At 31.4% G+C, this 14,948-nt stretch overlaps 1 protein-coding gene across 6 annotated transcripts in view; it reads left to right on the top strand.

Annotated features, from left to right (window-relative positions):
- LOC148605614 (cilia- and flagella-associated protein 337-like) overlaps window positions 1–14,948 on the top strand; it is a 33,224-nt gene that overhangs the window by 13,322 nt on the left and 4,954 nt on the right. For 3 of the 6 annotated variants that reach the window (XM_088548808.1, XM_088548814.1, XM_088548813.1), the window contains 18 exons: window positions 62–295; window positions 1,102–1,170; window positions 1,473–1,561; window positions 1,916–2,008; window positions 2,729–2,821; window positions 3,782–3,902; window positions 4,884–4,953; window positions 5,398–5,629; window positions 6,122–6,227; window positions 7,595–7,746; window positions 7,993–8,019; window positions 10,177–10,197; window positions 11,890–11,992; window positions 12,490–12,596; window positions 12,904–12,983; window positions 13,578–13,744; window positions 14,151–14,274; window positions 14,727–14,878. In XM_088548808.1, the coding sequence (XP_088404934.1) occupies window positions 62–295; window positions 1,102–1,170; window positions 1,473–1,561; window positions 1,916–2,008; window positions 2,729–2,821; window positions 3,782–3,902; window positions 4,884–4,953; window positions 5,398–5,629; window positions 6,122–6,227; window positions 7,595–7,746; window positions 7,993–8,019; window positions 10,177–10,197; window positions 11,890–11,992; window positions 12,490–12,596; window positions 12,904–12,983; window positions 13,578–13,744; window positions 14,151–14,274; window positions 14,727–14,878 (2,040 nt within the window). The remainder of the gene's footprint in view (window positions 1–61; window positions 296–1,101; window positions 1,171–1,472; window positions 1,562–1,915; window positions 2,009–2,728; window positions 2,822–3,781; window positions 3,903–4,883; window positions 4,954–5,397; window positions 5,630–6,121; window positions 6,228–7,594; window positions 7,747–7,992; window positions 8,020–10,176; window positions 10,198–11,889; window positions 11,993–12,489; window positions 12,597–12,903; window positions 12,984–13,577; window positions 13,745–14,150; window positions 14,275–14,726; window positions 14,879–14,948) is intronic. The other 3 variants (XM_088548810.1, XM_088548809.1, XM_088548811.1) reach the window with 3 other exon arrangements.

Raw genomic sequence — 14,948 nt, 5'->3', positions numbered from 1 at the left:
CTGAAAAAAACTTTGTCTAAAAGGGGTTCATTTGAGACAGAATTTACTGTGATTCTTACAGGAAGCCCAGATAGAAGCCCTGTTTAAGAAGATAGATTGGTCATATAATGGAGGCATCACATGGGATGAGTTTTGTACCTACATGCAGCTTGAGTATGCTGAGAAGGAGGACTCATACCTCAGGTCGAAGGAAGTGGAGTTTATCTTACCAGCAAAAATAGCTAGTCCTCCCCACAGAGACCCTATATTGAGAATTACTAGTAATACAGATGGATCCTTCCTTGCTTGTAGTCAGGTATATAAAAACACAGTCTTTTGACCATTTGTAACTGTGTGACAGGAGGTTTTAATCCAGAATTTACAGAAAGAGATTTTATACATGGTAATGTCTGTCATGAGTAATTAGTTTTATTTAGTAGAAATACAGACAACCTAAGAAGTACATGTATGTTTAAAATTGGAACAATAATCCACTCATAATTTTCATTTGATCAACTCATATAAATATCTACTGAACATTATAAGTTCTTTTTATGGATGTATGATTATCATTAATACTGTCAGTGTTGGTGTCACTTTTGTGACCATGTCAAGGTCTCTGACTCTCTTCAGCTAGAATATTTTACCCCATAACCAGCATCTCACATATAAACCAGTACTTTACGTGGCAATTCAAACAAGTGTAACTTATAGGTGCATTTGTATATATATATTTGGTGTACACCAAAATCTCTGGTAAGTCATCCTTGTTTGACTATACATATGTACAAGTTGAATTTACTGGTATTTTTTTTCAAGAATGATTATAAAAAGGATTGGATGGTTTTGTTTATTGAGTGTTTTTATTTAATAGTCATTTGTGTGAGTTTGCGTCCATTCATTATCTGTCAGATAATCTGTTATAATTTGGGTTTCAGAATGATATTTATGGAACCTCTGTACAATAAGCAAAATACAGTGGACCAAAAAAAAGGGTCAAGTAATTATGTTTTATATTACATCTACTGTTTTGGAGGTGTTTTTACTGAAAACTTTCAATGGAAAGGGGTCCGTTATTTCAACTTTCTCTTGTAAATGCTGTCTGTTTTGTATTTTTTTTAGGATGGTACAGTGACTTTTTGGGGGTTGACCAACAATGAACTGAGATGGAAAAGGAAGAAAGAAATTGTGGTATGTTATAATGATAAAAATTAAAAACGGTTGTAGCAGTTCTTCATAAATTACTGATAAAATTCACAAGCTAAAGAAGCTAATTAGTATTAAATTTACAACAAAAAATTAGTCCAAAAAGTAGTAACAATTAGGTCAGGAAGCTTGTCATATAATTAACTAAATAAGGAAAGGGATAGAGTCCAATATGTTGGCATTGTTACAATAAATATTTTTATTCAAAATAATTATAATTTTTTAGGCTATTCGACTGTCTTATTGACTCTACCTCTTTGTGTGATAATATTGCTGTCTTCTTTTAGAACACAGAATCCATGTCAAGAACTAAACCAAAATGGATCACAGATTTTGTAATAATGCCAGAGTACAACAAGTTTATTGTTGGAACAGGGTAAGTGTATTAATAAGTCAAATTTAGGACATTGATGCAAAAAAATGTAAAAAAAACTTTATCTTGATGACACAGACAGGAACAAGGCATGTAAAAATATGTAGGCTATCAATATATATCAGACCTCATGCATTTCTGGCCAGCTAAAATCTGAGCATAGTCCATCTTTTGTAAACTCATTCAGTGTCTTCAGATATGACGTTGGAAGAATCTCTAAAGACTGAAAGCATTAAGACAGTTCTTAGTGTGCATGTTTTAAAATGTAAGTTGATACGGAGATAGGGAATACTTAAGATGAAACCATTCTTGTGTGTTGTTTCAGTAAATAAAATGTTGTTTTTTTTTATCTTTCAGTGACAGAGAGATTCAGTTCTTTGAGTTATCTTCCTTTGATCCTTATTGTCAAGTCAGCAGCTTAGAAACAGTTCCTTTACAGTTAGATTATTGGTAGGTGATTTTGAAGGTTTTGTCTCATGAGACCTCTATATTCCTAATTACAGCCATGAGAGATTGTGTCATTTTACTCAGTGCAGATGAGATTTAAATGTTAACATTCTATCCTGTTCAAACTAACTGGATGTGATAAGTTTGCTCTCAATAAAGAGCTAATTTACTCAAGACTGTCCTGGCCAAAATCAATCAGTACAAAAACTTATACCTTTTTTCTTTGGTTAATAGAGTAACACAAACTACTTCTTAAACATGTTGATTACGACATTTATCACTTCTGGCGATACACATTTTATGAATCTTTGGTTGTTATAAATTATTTCACTTTGTTTGAAAACTTACATGTTTACATGTTCCAAAATCAGAAATAAATTGTATGTTGAAGCTCAGCTGATTATTTTTCTTAATGAATAAACTTGAAAAATAAATATTATTTTTTTTATTCAGACCATTTGTACAAATAAGAACTTGTTTAGTTACTGTAGTTATTTAAAAGTTTAAAAGTACAGTCTTATTGTCATAGCACTTGATGAATTATATCATAAGGATTACTTTATGGACCGATTTTTGATTATTGACATTTACACAAACATAGAATTCATGACTGCAAGACTTGTTTTGTCATTGTCTTCTTTGGTACAGTTTAGTTAATATTTGTTCATGTATTGTTGTATGTGTTTTTGTTTTTGTTTGTTATTTATTGATTCTATATTTCAGCTCAACAAGTGTTGAAGAGTGTATCATAGTATTTGGTGACAGTCAAGGATGTATAAATATTCTAGTCATAAAGAACCCTGGAGAATCACTAAGGTATGGACACTATCACACCACAGTACCTTAGTTTATATGCCCACAATGATTGTCAAGTACAATTACGGTAAATGTTAGGGATGTTATATACTGTAGGCCCCCAAAAATTTCTGCAAGTTTGTAGAAAAGAGTTTCCTGCATGTGATATCATGACAAGTCTGACCAAAGGCTGATCATTCCCTTAGGCAGTAAAATTAGTCTTGATTCCTGCTACCAACAAGAAAAAATAGGGTTGGTAGTGAGGAAAATTGTCTTGTATTCAAAAACATTTTATATTAAGTTAATGGGGAAACAATAAAGCCTTAAATAGTACTTTGGCCCAAATGGCCATGAAATGTTTAGAGTAGGAACAAAAAACCTAGGGTAGGCTTGTAGAATAGCAGGAAACTGACATTATTTTTTTTACCTAATCAGTCCCAACTGTTTCTGAAACTCTCATATCTTTGGGAGTGTTTCAGGTAGCACCTGTGTCATGATAGTCTAGATAAAGATCCTGTTCTAATCAATAGCATCTCTGAATAATTATTAAGACAAATAAGCCATTATATTGGCTAGTATAATTGTCTAGTATTAAGACGAATTTTTCATCCTGGTGGGGTCTCTTCAACATATTCAACATACATATTCTGGTTATATAGACACACCCCTTTTCTTGAAATGCTGGGTCTGTGCCTGAGTTTTATCACATGATCTTGAATGAAAAGAATAACTTTGATTTAACTTGGGATCTGCCTTGTTGAAGCCATTTCATCATTAAGTATTTATGACCATTTTTATTGAGAACACCTTCATTTCAGTGTTGTTAAACTTATCCATATTTCAGGATTAAATTTGTACAACAAAACCCAGTCAAATTTTGCAAATATATATGCGAGATAACAAGAGCATCTGCTAGATAGATTTAAGTTTTTGAAGTAAGTCACATTAGTTAATGTATCATAAGTGATGTTCCTCTTTTAGACTATGGAAAAAAGAAAAGAGACATCAAGGATTTATCCCTAGTATATCTCTTGACAAAGTCATAGAGCAACACAAGGCAGAGTTTATACGATGGCAGGTCCACAGAGACTGGGTACAACAGGTAATATATAGTACCCATATTCCATGGTTCGGAGGTTAGTTTGGTGAAAATGCCATTTCCAACATATCAGACATGATTTTTTTCCACTTTTTAGCGACATTGCACTATTTTAAATCCGGATTTTACCGTTGTGATTATTTTCTTTACTGTATATTAACTTCCGATTTTGCCAATTTCCCTTTGTTTGTAGACTCTGTAAAAATCATGTCTGAACATTAAAACAAATTAACTTTGAAGGACCATTTTTTCAGATTCAGAAGGAGTCATATTTATAGGTTTCATAATGAGTGAAAGTTGAATATCACAAAATATTATCTGAAGTTATTTTACATTTTAACAAATAAAGTGAGTGGACATTTTGTGATATTTAAGTTTCACTAGTTGTACAATATTTTTCTCTACGATTCCTTTGCAATATTTGACCGAATGAAATTTAACATCTGTCATGGCAGTAGTTGTCAGCAATACTCAGTCTATGACATACATCGTCAGTTATAATGGAAGATCAGTTCTAAAAGGCAAAAGATTCGTGGGTTTGAAGAGTAACAACATCACAACATATTTATAACATAAAATTTGACCAATCAGAATTCATTGATGATGGGACTCAATCATGCAACATCAAACCATAATGGCAAATTTTTATATCACTTGTTTGTACCACATCGTCCATGATGTGATATTACAATTATCTAGAAACCTTGAAGTAGATAGCACATTCAAATAAGAGAAAAATTGATTTTAAGCCAAAATGACTTGTTTCCTTCCTCTCTGCTTTGTTACAACCTTATAATTGCTGTGAATTAGTTTTAAACAGCACTTTTAAATATGAAGATATTTCTTAAGATATGGTGAATGCTTGTATTAACTCATGATCATCACATTTTTATTTTTTTCCTTGACTGGTTATTACCATTCCAGGGTTTCTTAAAGGAAATGTTTTAATGAGTTCATGATAAGTTATTTTTTGTGATATTACAGTTAAAATACTACCATGATATCAAGATGATTATTTCCTGTTCTAATGATAGAGATACTGCTTTGGTAAAAGGTAAGTCCAGATTAATGTAAGAATCAGGCAATGGGTGATACATTATTTTTCTAAATTTGTGCATTATGCCTCAATTACATCTTAAAAACACAGTGAAAAAAAATCAATTCCTTGACTGCTTCCACTATTTTTCCATTGTGCAAGGCAACTTAAAAAACCTAATGATATCTGAAAATGACAATCTTTACTAACACCTCGATGTTTTTTTTCTGGAGGTTATGAGGTATAAATACTTAGATAATGCAATAAAATACCTGTATTTAGTTTCAACTTATTTACATTCTGCCTGATTCTAAGAGAAGTACATGGGTTTTTTTTTCTATATGCTCATGACTTATGATAAACTGTATCTTATATGTATACTGTAGGTAAAGAGACTTAGTTGCAGTATGAGATAATACAAAATGTAATAAATAAATCATATCCATTTTCTAACTTATTCAGGGTGCACACTTGGAAGTTCTCATGTAGGTCAGGGTAAAGAGCCCAAGGACACTCAAGATAAAGCCAAGGTCAAACAGATGTTAACAGTTCCCAAAACAAGACAAGCGTCTGATCAAGCTGTATTCCAGGTCTATAAAGGAGTCAAATGTTTTGACTTTTGCAAGGAAAAAAATGTCATAGTAACTGGTGGTATGGATCGAATTGTCAGGCTTTGGAATCCTTATGTTAATGCGTAAGTAAGACAAGTAATCATAAAAATTGGGACTTTTCAAATTTAAAATGTTAAATATATGGAAGTTTAATTGTATCCTTTATCACAAAAGTACACAAAAATATGTACACAGGCCCTTGGTAAGTATTAAAAGCTCACCCTGAAACCTTTTAAAAAATTGAAAAGCATCAAAGAATACAAATTTAGGCAGAAAGCGTTAACCAATTACATGTTTAGGTGACTGGCGTCAATTTCGCAAGAAGTAGTACGTGTGAAATTGATTGCAAATTATGACGTCACAATGCTATTTTTGGTTGTGACATCATTACTTACAATCAACTTTGCACTTACAACTTTTTGTGAAATCGATGCCTGACTCTCAAAGAATCATTCAAGATTGATTATTTGAAGTTCTGTTGCTTAATGTATTTTATTTATAGAAAAGACTCTGAATTTTTTACTTAAGTTGTAGAAGCAAACAAGAATTCATAATTTATATTTTGACATTTACAGGAAACCAACTGCCATGTTAAGGGGACATAATGCCCCTATATTTTACCTAATGATAGCCAAGGAAGAGAATAGGATTTTCAGTATATCTACTGACAGGTGTATTAAGGTCAGGATCAGTTACATCAATTTTTTTTTGTCAGAATAACTTATTTGTGGATAAAGTTGCAAGTTAACACTTTCTAAGGTAGTGTAGTTTTAAATTTCTGGATTACAATAGAACATCTATATATTTGACTTTGTATACTTTATATTGACAAATCACAAATATTAATACCTTTGGGGCATGAGTGAAAGAAGCTTCACTCTGTATATATTATACTAAATACCATATTTTCCAGACTATAAGTCGATGTGTTGTATAAATCATATTGCATAAATTAGACCTAAATCGACGAAAAAAAGATAGACAAGTCGAATTCAGCAGATAAGTCGTGGGTCAGACGTGTGCATTTATATTGTACGTGTCAGCAGAGATCCATTGTCCGAGTTGAGCGGTTTGTTTTCAACAGCATATTATTCCAGCGATGTTACTAAGTATAAGATTTCTGAATTAAATAAATATATGTGTTTTTGTTGAAGTGTACATTGTCTGCGAGTTCAATTATTTTTATTGAATGGCATGTGAATGGCTCTGAAGCCATCGATCATCAAGAGTACGAAATCGTAAACATGTCAAACGTGGGCAGCCATGTGTGAAATAAGCTGGAAATTCATTTGGTGAATTGGTCATAATTACGAGCGGTAATTAGTAAACAATATCACCTGGTATTACAAAATACAATAAAAAAATAATTGTTACCTGCAAATTTGGTTGCAATTAGCAATTTAGATAATACCTTAATTGAATTATAATTTGAGCCATATGCGAATGTGTTGTGACATACCGTAAATAGGTATAAATTTGCATATTAAAGGACCGATAACTCCAAAACACTTGATAATGATAAGTTAAAAAAGAGTCTTGTTAACATGTCTTCTAGAGTTTATTTATACATTTTAACGGTTTCAAAGTCCCAAAGTTTTTATTAACATCATCGTATTCATTCATAATAGAGGCAATGATCAATAATGTTCGAATTCAAAGGCCGGTTTGAGTGATGGCTTTCTTTGATTGCAGTTTACCATAAATTTTGAATTAAAGCAATTGAAAGTGAACTAAACAAATCTAATGAAAAGCATTTTCGATGAACATTTTCCTGACAAGTCTTGAGATAAGTCGAAGTGGACGATAAGTTGAGGCTGACACTTTTCTGAAAAAAAAATATCGACTTATAGTCTGGAAAATACAGTATATATCATCAAAGTATAAAAAAATATTCTATACAATGTTTTTATACCCCAGTCATGAAAGTGGATGGTACATGTATATAGTGATTATACTGTCCATCCATTCCCATTTTTTATCCAAAGCTCTTCCAATATATTACTGAATGGAATACGAGGAAACCTAACACATTCCTTATATTTTTTTAGATATGGGACATTCAGGACCATAACTGTCTGATGACTGTACGAGAGAAAGGTCATGCCATTCGAGGTGACATCCAGGCATGTCATTGTTCCACTATATCAAAGACACTAGCCATTGCTACGGACAATATGTGTCTCTTACAATTACGCCAGAAGTAAGATTATATTGAAATTGCTTGTTTTATGTTCCCTTTGAATTTTTCCATTGGGTTTTTGTGTTAGTGTTTTTGATTTTTTTCATTTTTTACCATTTTTGATAAAAAGACTCTGTTCTTGATTAGTTTGAAAATGACATCATCTGGATCATTTAAGTTAAAATAGATTCAAAAGCAAAATTTATATAAACCATGTGTTTCATTTCATTTGTTGTAACTGCTATAATGCTTATCATCTGCTGTCAGATCTGACCAAGATGCAAAAAATTTCAGGTGAGTCCTACTAACCAATTAGAATGGATGTTACAAGTGGCTTTTTCTTTACTGCACTGCCATTGGTTACAACTTCTAGTCACATGACTGTTGTAGCCAATCCCTGACCCGTTTGTGCTTTTTTGCACTGTTGTTTGAAGTTATGTACCTCCCTTTCTTTGTTTTTGCCCCTTTCAAATATTGTTCTTTTATCAAAATACCATTTACTCCATATTCTTTGCCTTATGTGGTATCTGAATGTTGTTTAGAATTTTTTCAGAGTTTGAATTATACATCTTCCTGTAATCATGTAGTCTTAAATGCACAAAAGTAAATAATTCATTCATATTTCCTTTATCCCTACTAACAAGGGCACTGCGAAAGTTTTCTCACAGTTTTCATCACAGAGAGTGTGGACATACACTTAAACTCAATAACAAATACAATTTTAAGATATTTATACATCTTTGCCATCTTTTTGTAAGTTTAATTTATAGAGTATTTTTTATGCATCATCTGATTGACAAATAGTTCTGGATGTGTCTATAAATAAATGATTGTATTTGTATTTTGCTGAAGGATTTTTAAAAAATATTTGAACAGGTTAATGTGAATGTGTACCAATTTCCATGGTTGATACCACTGCTGGTGGACCTGAGGTCCCAGAGGGTATTCACCAACCCAGTAGTCAGACTTGTCTGACCCCGAATAATATCATGTATTATCTACCCTTTTTATGAAGTTTTGCAGTATTCCAAATTTAAAATATGTAAAACGCCGAGGCTTCATTCCTTGCATTGCATATGGTAGAACCTCTTGGTGATGGATTTGGCTTCCTCTTTTGATAGATTTGGTTATGAGTACTTCCTGTATACAACTAATATTTTGATTATGATCTTCCTACATATTTGATTTTAATGCTGCTGATGAGAGGTTACTCCTTGAAACATGTGTACAGCATATCAAAATTTCCAATATATAAAACTGGTATTTTTTTGTATATTAGAGAAAAAACATCAGTTCATAGGTTCTTGAATTCATTTATTTGAAAATTCCTGCATGCAAATGCATGGGAATTTGATTTGAAAACACCAGCATACAAATTCATGGGAATTTTCTTTACGTTGGAAACCAAATTTCATGGTTTACCCAATCCATGAAAACCATGATAATTTGTACCCCTCAGACAATGATACTTTCACGGTATTTTGTATAATCTGTTCAAATCATTCCTTATAATTAGATTTTAGAAGTATGGATTCCCAATCTTTGGGATTATTTGAATCACAGACTGCAGACCAATGGATGTAAATGACATCACAGGACCAAACCAGGTTATACAAAATAACCTGGTTTGCTAAAAAAAACCAGCCAATCAGGAAGCTTGTTACATTTCATATAAAATTAAATGTATTTAAAAACAATGAGCATTAAATTTTGTTTTTGAACCGAGACATAAATAATAAAATTTAAAAAATCGAGCTTGACATTGAATATTGAATGGAGATATTTCATTTAATAGAGGTGATTTTACTACTGAACATTTTCTGTAAAATTAATCTATTGCTATATAGTTGTTTTCGTTATCTCCTTGTCATCAAAGGTATGAAAGGTTAACAAAATGCTACTGAACATCTGTCTGCTTCTTCCATTCTTCTGTCAGTCTGTGACAGCCTTGTGAACATCAATTTTTGGCAAACTCATGGTCCATTTCTGAATAAAAATTTTAGGCATAAAATTTATCATCAGGTTATGACATCATGGTGCTCTTTTCTTTTGTTAGAGAGGTCATTACTTATGATGTACTTGACACTAACAACTTTTTCATGAAATTAACAACTGGGACATATTTAAGGTTTTAAAAACAATTATATTCAATGTCATAGGTCAAGGTCAAGATTGTAGAGGTCAGGAAGACTTATAAACGTTTTCATGGCATGCTGGTGCCACACTTTTTGCTACCATTGTTTGTATTTATAACCGAAATTTAAATGGATCATTTTAGAATTATGTCTGCATTTGATAAAGGTCCATGTAATTTTATTGGACTAAACTGCAAGGGACCTACCTCACTTGGGTGTTTGGCACTCTCTGAAAAGGCTACAGGATGTATTGAGTAGATTCCTTAACTAACAAAAACAAAACATATAAATCAATGTATTTATCTTCTATATGTAGTGATGTAGATACTTCTGAGGGGTAAATATTTATCGCTTTCTAAGGTGTTTGGTCTAATATTAACTGATCAGTTTACCAGTAATGTCAAACCTGTTGTGACCTTCACGTTTCAAAGGTCAGATTTGTTGACCTTTTTTAAGAAGCTTTTTATTTATAGTGTGATAATTCATTTTTTTAGAGTTGGAATTTTGTAAGAACTTTTGCCATATCAAAAACTCAAATTATGTTTAAAGTTCGAGAATTATAGATACATAATCCTGATAAAAGGTTTCATTGCTGGTGACCAAAAGGTTATAAAGAAACTTTTGCAATACATTTTATTACGATATAATTTTTTACCAACAAGGAACATTCTTAGATTTTGTGAATTTTTTTTTAGAACTTTGTAATATTGCTATGATGTAAAAGCAGCAACAAGACAGATTTGACATTTGATAAAAAAAACTTCATCATGAGTATTTTTGAGTAACTAGCTCATTCTGTGGAAGCATTGCCGTGACAGGTTACAAATGTTTCTATGTAATGTCTATAGTTGTACATGATTTATACTCTTATCAATCTATTATGACTTATATTCGCTATGTTGTGTAATGGTATATGAAAAAGTGATTATGAGATGTATTTTTAGATGACATAAACTTTCTTTGCATGGCAGGCATGTGTTATAATAGTTGATCAACAATGATATTGGTATAATTTATTAATCAAAATGGAAATTAAATGGTGGAGAATGGCAATTAATTGTGTGTGAAAAAGCTTGGTGCTAATTTTCTGGCCAGCCTGGGTATAATCTCAGTTTTTAACTGCTTGCATTGACCTGCTTGTTATGGCTAGTACTTGTCTGATTCCTGGATTGAAAAAATTCAACCTAAAACTGGTTCTTTGGTGTCTCGTTTGCCTACAAAAAATTTACCAGGCCAGATTTTACTTGCAGTTAGATCTACATTTGAAATTTTTGTATTTGAAATTACCTTAAAACCATGAAGTACTGAATAAAAACACACACACACTTATATATTGAATATTCCTTTTAGAGTCAGATGATAATAAAGGTTTGTCTTGCATTAAATTATTCTGTCCCTTATAGGATAATGCCTTATTTAATGATGTAAAAATTGAGATGTTAAAATTTATATTCATATTTTGCTACTTTCATTTAATGTATATGATTGACCATTTTGAGATATAATTCAGTTGTATCATCATTATTTTTTAATACAAATAAGACACCAGATCCCAAATTGATTAATTACACACTTTGAATGGAAAAGCAGAAATTATTGTGATTTTGTTAGGTTTAGAGCGTAGTGCTGTAACAGACAAAGGTTTGATTCCATGATGGTACAATTTAAAATTATAAGAATTTATGAATATTGCCATGATTATTACCAATCTCTTCTGCTGAGGAATATTTGCTATTTTCAAAGCTCGAACTCTTTTGCCACACACAAAGTTAAACTCTGCCTCTTTATGTTAATTAGTACATTACACCAAAAAGAGCTCATTGCAGATTTGCTTGGTCATGTCTTGTAAAAACTTTCACATGGAGGATAGCAGAGTAGATGACCAAGCAGAATCATATATAAGAAAGCAGAAAGTGGTTATTTGGTCCACGGGGGAAGATAGGATTAGTACAATAATTTGTGACTTAACAGTTCATGTAATGAAATATAATATAAGGGAGATAATCAACATTTTATTGACATTTTTCAGACCAACCTTACACAGAGATATAACAGTAACACATAAGGAACCAGTCACCTGCTGTAAATATAACGCTTGTTTCAATTATGTCATCACCTGCTCAGAAAGTTCGGTAAGTTTTTGTTGCTATGTTAGGCTTGACATTAAAGATTTCTAAATCTGAAATGCAAATCTTGATTGCTTAAATAGTTGGAGAGAAAAATGACATTTAATGAAATATTTTAAGATTCATAGATTCATACTATTGTCCCTGCAATTATTGAATATATTTTATGTGTGTTAAATAAGTCATGTAACAAAACTCAACATACATTACCAGGACTTTTTTACATGAATACATATAAAATAATTGTAAACAAGCGAACACTTCATATGGCAGGCTTGTAGAGAAGATTTATTAGAAATTATATGATATATGAGTATATACATGATCAGTGAACATTAAAAGTTCATCATAATATAGAAATTTCATATTGATTTCATGATAACTTATCTCAGATAAAAGGATTTTTCTTACAAACAATTTTTTTACTATTATAAAACTGTCACCCTGTTTAGATATTTATCTTTAAAGGAAATGCTAGTTTAGTCTTATCTGGTATATTTCAGGTTATTAAGATTTGGGATTTTGAGACAGGAACTCCGATATTTGAGTATGGGGAAGCCCATGGAGATTCGGCTATAACCTGTATGACCTTTGATAATACTGAGAGAAGGTAAGACTTAAACAGGCAAATAATTGTTCATGTGAAATTTGTATAAAATGAACTTCAAGAAATTAGGTAATTTTAATGTGAAATTCACTTAACTTAAACTTCATGTGAAAACTTGCAGGGGCAACACTTTTACAAATTTGACATCTTTACCATATTCGCTAGCCTCCAACCAAAGGTGCAAAGTGTCAGCAAATATTGCTGCTATGATTTATTTAAAAGTGTTTATTCTGCAAGAGCATTGAATTGATTGTTACGGTATGTATTTCATGGTTGAATAATATAAAATTTATAAAAATGCATTTTTCAGATTAATAACAGGTGGTCGGGATGGTGTGCTGAATATATGGAATTACAATAATGGTCATTGTCTTAGAAAACTAATGAAACGTAAGTAATTATACTTCTTAAAAAAAACAAGGTTATTATTTATCTCGGTTTTAGAATGTCAATAAATTCTCTGTGAAAATATATTTATGATTTTGTCTTTCACAGCAGAAGTTAAAACACTAGCTTTAGAATTTTTGTCTTGTACACAGCAATTTGTGCTACATATGATAATCAAATGGTGCTCACTTCATAATGATATACATATGATTGTTATATGATTATCATATGATTCTCATATGGTAATCATATGTCACAAACCATATGATTATCATGTGTGGCTCTTTAGGCCGTGTATGGTAATTATTTATGTGAGGAAAAAAAAGACTTCTTCAGTGTTAAAAATTGGTTTTGTTTTCAATACTATGTAATTCATTAAGATATTTTTTGGTTAACATTTTTGGATTTGGTTACTGAAATGTTTTAAGGTTTATACATTAATCTAAAAAATGCAATTATTTTGAGCAAACAAAAAAGTCTAATAGAGCCATGTACTGCCTAATTGCAAATTGGTAGAAAATACAAACAAAACTAAACATTGTTAAAATCTTTAACAACTTTTTTCAAAATTGCTCATTTATTATTTTTGCCTTTCAGCCAAGGGTAACGATGAGATTTGTGATGTTGTTTATGTGGAGATGAATAAAAATCGTTACATTATATCTGCTGGTTGGGACAAACGTATCAACATTTATTCTGATTCACAGAATGATTCGAATATCCACCATGTACAGCATCCTAATATTATATGGGCAGATGACGTGGTAGGTATCTAAAATGAGGATGATAACTTTTCTTAGAGGAGAGGGAAGTGTGGTATACAACAAAGGAAACAGACATAAAATATAAACATATTCTCTTGATCTTGATAGTTCACATGCTATTTTTATTTTATGAGAATTGGCTTCCTATTAGAGTATAAAATATATGTTAATTGCTAACTGAGCATCTAGGTGTTCAGTAGTTATTTTAATCATGCCACTTATTGTTATGCTGTTATGTTGATCAGTTAATATTGTTAGTTTTGTTCAGGGCTTGATATTGAAAAATTAAAACATGGATCAATCTATTTGTTAAAAGTTTTAAAGAATGTCCTTTCTAGGAGTATGCCTTTTTAAAGAATTGGTTCAATTTAAAGAAAAACTAAATGAAAGTGTATTTTTATTGCAGAAAAATGGTCATAAAGAAGACATTTTGTCTATAGCTCAATGTCCACCTAATCTGTTAGCCACTGCAGGGTATGATGGTGAAATCATTGTATGGAATATGGTATCTGGTCATATCTTCTGTAAATGTAAGTAAAATTGGACTATGTATCAAATGTAATCATGTAAGAGAAAGAAATTGTTTATTGACTAACACTGCTTCAATGACACTTTTAGGAACATTCATTTATGAAAGCTTAACTATCCACAATAGATCATAAAGTAAAACAACAAGCATAATTTTTTATCATGCCACATAGACAGTAACACATTTGGACCTTGTTACCTGTCTTTACTGGACCAGTTGATTTATCTTGTTACCTGTCTTTACTGGACCAGTTGATTTATCTTATGTTTAGTTTTGTCAAGAGTTTGGTTAATCTTATGTTTAGTTTTTTTCCATGTGTCTGGTTTTGTTGGAAATATCCACTGTTTGGGTTACACTGGGTTTAGATGAATAAAATATTTGGCAATTTGAACATGATAGGTTTATAGAATTTTGACATGCTGGTCTGAAATGATGTTTTTTTTTCTATTCCAGTACATGGTGAAAGTTGTGTTAGTAAGTTACTATTTATGTCAGAAAGAGCTTACAATAAGGAGGCTGCATCTCTTGTATCAAACGGTCCTGATGGACATATACTCTTCTGGAAGGTGTTCGAGGGTGGATCTCTAGAGGCTGATTTCCCAGGAGTAAGTTGTCCTCAGACTATATACATGTAGCATATAATCATATAGGACTCTCTTGTGAAGATGTATGAAA

Source organism: Perna viridis, chromosome 10 (genome assembly GCF_037379345.1).
Source record: "Perna viridis isolate PV_CMFRI_1.1 ecotype Kerala chromosome 10, ASM3737934v1, whole genome shotgun sequence".
Taxonomy (NCBI): Eukaryota; Metazoa; Mollusca; class Bivalvia; order Mytilida; family Mytilidae; genus Perna; species Perna viridis.
This window is presented reverse-complemented; position numbering and strand designations above follow the sequence as displayed.